General features: G+C 31.6%; 1 protein-coding gene across 1 annotated transcript; it reads right to left on the bottom strand.

The window, feature by feature from the left end:
• Positions 1-321: 321 nt before the first annotated feature.
• LOC100813799 (nuclear migration protein nudC-like) lies at positions 322-2759 on the bottom strand. Its single transcript, NM_001254576.2, is given in 6 exon segments — positions 322-697; positions 782-865; positions 1241-1407; positions 1556-1604; positions 1757-1929; positions 2309-2759. Coding segments are annotated over 6 exon segments (906 nt in total). The 5' UTR covers positions 2703-2759; the 3' UTR covers positions 322-658.
• Positions 2760-7069: the final 4310 nt, after the last annotated feature.

The following is a 7069-nucleotide window of genomic DNA, read 5'->3' as shown; positions in this document are numbered from 1 at the left end:
TTTATTTGTCTCGAACATTTTGTCAAGAGCTCATTTTGTCAACCTTCCATTTTATGTGTTATGTGCATATGAATGAGATATAGCATGGCACTAGAAGCACTTCAAACCTCAATATACACAGAAAAAAGATCTTAGTAGTCCTGATTGCCGGGACATCTCTTTACTTGGGTCTCACAACATTGGCTTGGCAATTGACACTTGAGCCATGTTTGTTCGTAAGTTAGAAAATCAACTAATGAAGACACATTTCAATGTTGTGATTCAAATTAAGTTAGGAATACATCTCGATAATATCAAATGGTTCAAAACCAATTCTAGTCGTTGAAAATAAATCTAGCCGTAAATTCTCCATTCAAAATATAAGCTATTATGAACAAAGTTTCACTGCATTCACAACCAAAAAGAGATAACAAGATAAACAGCAACCAAAGGTACCACCAGTAGCCTGTATGCAATAAAGATCATTTCCAAAATAGATCTGACTATATCAAAATAAAAAAACTACTATGAACAAAGTTCATTGTGTTCAAAACCCAAAAAGAAATAACACGATAATAAACTGCGATTAAAGGTAGCACCAGTATTAGTATAATAGCTGGACCTGCCTGCATGCAATAAGATCAGACCCAAAAAAGTTTGCCAAGAGTAATGCACCCATTTATGATATTTTAGCCCTAGAAAAGTCCATCTCCGGATGCTGCAAAACATAGCCAAAAACAAAACAGATAAATCAGTCAAGTAACTGATAATAAATCAAAGAGAGAAAGTCTACAATCCACACCTCAGACATAAATTTCTTCAACATTTCCTGCTTCTGGAGCTCTTCACTGGTAGGGAGGCCCATAGACTTCTGCCTCTGGTCAAACTGTGTGATAGTACAAGAGAATGTAAACCAATTAGCAAAGAAACATCCTCATATCTAAGAAATGCCAGCAGATGTATCTTAAGGCTATATTATAAAGGGTTCAAATTCTTCAGTCTGTGATCTGAGTCTTAACAAATTCTGGTTGCACATATTCAATAAACCAAGATATCTTCATCAAATTACAAGACAAATAACCAGAAGCAAAATATCAGATAATTTATATGGCTAACATTTTAACAGTTAACCAACAAACGAATGGGTGGATTCTAAATATCAAAAAGACCTAGGGAAATGATGATGATGATGATATTAGAGTAAACCAACGCAACTAATATGATCAATTTAATGTAAATATCATCAACATCAATAGATTACCATCATTTTTTCAACAGTCTGTCGAGTCTCAGGATCCAGGTCACCAAGTTTGCTGTTTTCAGGTTCAACCTTTTGGGTATCAATCTCAGGATCACCTTTCACTAGACATTTCCACCATTCCATTTGATCATGCTTGGTCAAAAGAATAGAAATTGCATTCTGATCCTCTGCAAAATAGGTTTTGATGTAAAGCGTTAGATAAAGAGGTCATGACTCTGTCATCAATCAATAAACAAAACAATCAAAAACCACACCCCCAACATTAGCTCACGGATGCACACAATTCATGTATTGTAACTTCAAAGTTCATCTTACCTATACTCCAATAGCAATCATCAGGCTTGACAGACTTATAAAACTCCCCCTGAAATTTTTTAAAGTCATTTATAAGCATAGTCATCACTTAACATAAAGATACTAAATATGAACTGAGTTATCATATCATCAATCGGAAAAAATAATTAACATCATAGAATACATCTTTCGATAATGAATGATATTAAAGGACAAACTGACCTCAATAATTGGAGGCTGGCCTTTGAGTCCAACTTTTAGATGGTTCTTCTTTATCTCAACAGTAACAAATCTTGATTTGGTTCCATTTGGCACCGGAACATTAACATTAACCTCTTGAAGTGATTGAGTCCAAGAGTATTTCTCTAAATCTAAGCCATTACCTTTGTTTGGAACTGTCCAAGTATTAAAAGAAAATAAATAAAAAGAATATCAGCCCCCAAAACAGATACGATGGTCTAATGCACATTGAAGGACATCACGTGTATACAAGCAGCTGAATCACAATACAACTTTTTGTTCTCTATTTCAAGACAATTCAAGAACTCTTCCAATAGATTATTGTCAATTTGATAGTACCTATCATATGCAATTGTTAGGGCAATACATAATTGCACATTGAACAATGTGCCTTACGGACCCTAAAGTAATAATGCTTATTGTCAAATTTATACTTATCATATGCAGCACTCAAAAGAAAAAAAAACAATTGTTAGGGCAAGAAATAATTGCACATTGAAAAAAAAGAGGCTGAAATCGCTTTCGTGGGTTTACCTTTGGAGGTGCTTTCGTCTTTGCTGGTGTCTTCGGCTTTGGGTTCCTTCTCTTCCTTCAACCTCTTGTCGGATTTTTCCCTCTCCTCCGAGGCCTTGAGGTCCTCTCTCTTCTTCTTCTCGGCCTTTTCTCTCTCCGACTTGAGAAACTCCCTCTTCTTCTTCCCGGCGGCGCGCACCAGCAACGCTATCTCCTTCTCGGCGCTCTCCGTCGCCAGAAAGTCGCTGTGTTCGGAGACGAACTGGAAGACTCTCTCCAGAAAAGCGATAGGGTTTGACCGGTCAAAAGCAGCACTGAACGAAGAGGAAGAGGAAGAGGAAGAGGATTGGGGTTGCGGTGGTGAAGAGTGAGTGGGTTTCTGCTCCTCTTCGTTGAAATCGGAGATAATCGCCATTGCAACCTCGCTAGCTCAGAACTCAGAAGAGTGTTTGCTGCGGTAAACGGATCCACCACTCTTGTATCTGAAACACTGGGTATTTACACTAGAACATTCCAGTTCGGCGACCATTTACAAAGTTTTTGAAAATATGGGCCTTTGGGCCCTTTTCTCACAAAAAAAAAAAATAGAGTAAAACCTAAAGATATCTATCATCATTCATCCATTAAATTTTACATCCATTCCGATATAGTACTATCAGATATCTTATCTTTATTTCAGAGTGGAATCCAATAAAAGATTTGACTTGAAAAGTTAAAAATTGAATAAACTAAAATCTTACTGAAAAATATAAATTTTTTATTAGTAGATTGAATCTGATTTTAAATTTAATTTTAAAAACTAATTCAAATGGATAAAACAAATAAAATATAAACTAAAATGAGAATTGGATTAAAATTGTAATGTTTTTAAAATAAAAGGACTATAATTGTGAGAGAAAAAGAGGATCCAAATCACAAATCAAGAATTAATGGAAACAAAAATTGTAATTCAGCCTTTAATTAGTATAAGATTATTTTTAGTCATTGATGATTTATTTTTAAAAAATTATTAAAATTCAATTTAAAAATATAAATAAATAAACATTTTCAGCTTATTTCAATAATATATATATATATATATATATATATATATATAATTCATGACAATAATTTACAACTTATATGAAAACATATGATTTAATACAATTTTCTCTTCAATTATAAGAACAGCTTATAGGTAATTGCTTCGATGATAAGCACTAATTCAATAAATACTTAACTAAATTATTTACCCTAATAAATCCTAAGTACAGCTTTAAGTCGTATTTAAGTATTAAAAATTGTGTATTGAATTAGGATTTTAAAAAATTAATTTAATATTAGAAAGTCTCGTAGATTTTAAAGATTATGATTTATCATTTTTTTATAAGAATTTTATGATAGTTTAAATTTTAATGAATTTATATCATAAAAAATTAAAGGATTTAAAAAAATTCTATAGATTTATAAGATTTCAAATGATTCTCTAAATTTAAAAAAATATTTTCAAAATTACAAGAGTCAATAACTATATTGATTCTAGTTTTATGTTTTTCTATACTAATATTTCTTGTAATAGAATTTTCTTTTTCTCACTTTTACATTTGAACAATAAATTTAAAATTATACGTTAGTTTTTTTTTATTTTTTTAAATTATTATAATTATTTCATAATAAATCTAATGACATGTTTAAATAAGATATAATAATAAATATATACTAAAAGGAAGTTGTGAGATTGAAAAATTAATAGGAATGTTATTAAGTTATTTAGATGACAAAATTAAGGATGAATGGTTAAGTTATTTTATACTAATAATATATTAAAATTAAATTCTTTAAATGAATCATTTTTTCTCTCTCATCTAATAATGCCAAAAAAATAATAATTCAAATGATCAAATTACGGCTTTTTTTTATCTCTTAAAAGCCCCCAATTTTCGTCAAATATTAGTTTTAGCTCTATTGCTGACGTTGTTAGAGGCATTGGTGACGTGACTAAGGTGTCCAGGTTAACATAAGTCATTGTAATAAATAAATAATGTAAAATTTATTTGTTAACTTTCAAACTTAATCTTTTTATACTCTATCAAATTTTGATCAAATTTTCTTTTGGTTCCCAAAATTTAGAGATAAATAATTTTTTCCTCGAAGTTGAAATTAAAAAGATTTAATGAAGTGGCTAATAATTTTAAAAATATTATTTATGACTGTTTTAAAATTTTAAAACTTAGATTAACAAGTAATGTTTTGCAATACATTTTGTGGTAATTTTAAATCCTCAAAATCGAGTAAAACAAAACCAAACATCTTGTTCACATATTCTATCCTTAAGTCAACATACCTTAGTCTAACAATAAAATGTCAAAACACCATTCATGTTAGAGTGACGAGGAGTAGAGGAGGGGGAGAAAAAGAGTGCAAGCAAAGAGAAGACAAGATGAACAGTGTGAAGATTAAGAAATTGAATTAGGCATGGGAAGAAATAGTGAGTTATCATATTTATTTTGCTTTACTAAATTATAGAAATTTAAGATATTCACAACATATATTTTAAAACATTAGTAGTTAAAAAGTCATTCACTAATTAACCTTGGTTTGATCTAATGCAATTACACAAGGTTGCGAGTAACGGTAGGTACGCGAGGGTGTTGCACCGAGCAATCCTGAACAACGCAGACACAAGGATGAGTGTTGTGTTGGCGAATGGACCTGTGCTAGACAAGGAAATTGGACCTGTGCTGGAGCTATTGCAGAATGAAAAACCATTGTTCAGAAGCATCAAATACCGGGATTACTTCCAATTTCAATACAAGTCACTATCACAAGATAAAATTATCTTGGACCCGATTCGCCTTAATTAATAATGCTCAACAATGATATGATACATTGAACAACACGGGATAGAAACTACCCCAATTTAAGAATAAGAACATGGTTATATGTTAATGGTATGTATTGAGTGATGATAAATTGTTAATGTTCCTGGATTCGACCTGTGTTCATTGATATGAGATACGATTACATTTCATGCTGGTGGCTGATTGTGTTTATGAATTCAAAATGGCAAAAGACAATCGATTAAAAATATTTCTTACCAAAAATTTTGATTTGTTGTTTTTTTAAATTATTTGTTGATGTAAATAGTGGACAAGTAGATTCCACTACTAAGTAGTATTCAGTGTTTTAAAATTCACAAGTTCTATTAATTATCTAAACACTTGGATTCTTTTTAACTCTAATTTCCTAACATACCAAAATTTATAATTAAAACTTGGCCTAATTCTCATCTATACCAAGAGAAAGAAAAAGATAAAAAAGGAAAAATATAAATATAATATCCTAATTAGGCCGTGAAGAGAACACTTGAGTTGATGAATTCCTTATTTCCTTCGCTTCCTCAATTGTTAATTGCTCGTTGAATTCAGAATTCATATTTGTCCCAGTTATTGGGCAACTTTCAAAATTTGGTTTATAATTTTGGAAGGTGTCGTCGTACTTGGTCATTGAACTTTCCTTTATATATATCTCCGTCACTCATAGAGTGCATGGTGAGTTGAAACCATAGAGTAGTGCCGGGCTTGCTTTCTTGTTCCAGGTACGTTAGTTGGCCAGTTCCACTATAACTATCTTGTCTTTCTCTCGTTTCAAGTAAATTACACCGTTTCTTAATGATTCACTAGGAACTTTTCGCATCAAATAGCATCACTCGTGTGAAAAATGATGCATTTAGCATTTGTGCATGTTAACTGGGATTCATAGTTGTTGCCAAATTTAGTCAAGTATCATCTTGCTGAATTTCCTTAGCCTTTTATTATGTTGACAGTTTAACAAGGAAGGAAGAGAAGGTGAAATGATATCTGAGACAGATTTTCAGTGTTTCAGGGCCTTCATATTTCACTTACGTTGACTGGTAGGATTCATTATTTACCTTGGTGGATAGGATGTCAAAGTTAGTTTTGGGTCAAAATTCGCCAAAATTAGAATGATTCTCTTCTTACAACCCAATTTGCTTAAATAAAACTAAATAAAATTATTTGATTATTGAAAGATTGAAAGGAATAAGGCCACTCACCACCCATATATATCCTTTTGTCAACGGTCTAAGCAAGTTGTTGTGCCAGTACAAATAGTGCATGCCAATTATATAGTTTTTTTTCCACTATAATATGCTGGCCTAATTCAACAAATTAAATACATTCACATGAAATTAAAATGGTATGTAACCATGATTTCACGAACATAGCCAACATGTATTGTCATGTAACATCTTACGTTCTTACTGCTATATAAATACCATAACAAGTAAACTTTAGCTAGCATAGTGAACATGTAATGTTTATTTTTTTCCTTGCTATATCTTTGAGATGAAAGCAAGACAAAAAAACCGTTTAATTAATAGTATTAAAAAATTTGCTCCCTCACCACACTGTTAGAATATATAAGTGTGAGGTGAAGTCTTATACCGGATAAAAGTGAAAAAATTGAACATCATATAAATGAAGAAAAGACTCATAAATTTAAACCTTAAAATTTTTTATTAAAGTGTGATGTCAAGTTTTTTTATATAATTGCTCATAATTGATTGGTATAAGTGGAAATTCTTCCATTTCCATCTCCACAATGTGCTTGTAGATAGTGCTGACTTCTCCTTGTTTGGTGCCATCCTAGAACTGAAATTGCCACCCAATTACCCCAAAACTTGTGCTCTCAACGCACTAAAATATGTTACTGCATTTCGAGGCACTTTAACTGGAGCAGAAACAAGGTCAAGGGACATCCTCTTAGACCTCAAATGCATAG

Source organism: Glycine max, chromosome 4, assembly GCF_000004515.6.
Source record: "Glycine max cultivar Williams 82 chromosome 4, Glycine_max_v4.0, whole genome shotgun sequence".
In the NCBI taxonomy this organism is placed as follows: Eukaryota; Viridiplantae; Streptophyta; class Magnoliopsida; order Fabales; family Fabaceae; genus Glycine; species Glycine max.
This window is presented reverse-complemented; position numbering and strand designations above follow the sequence as displayed.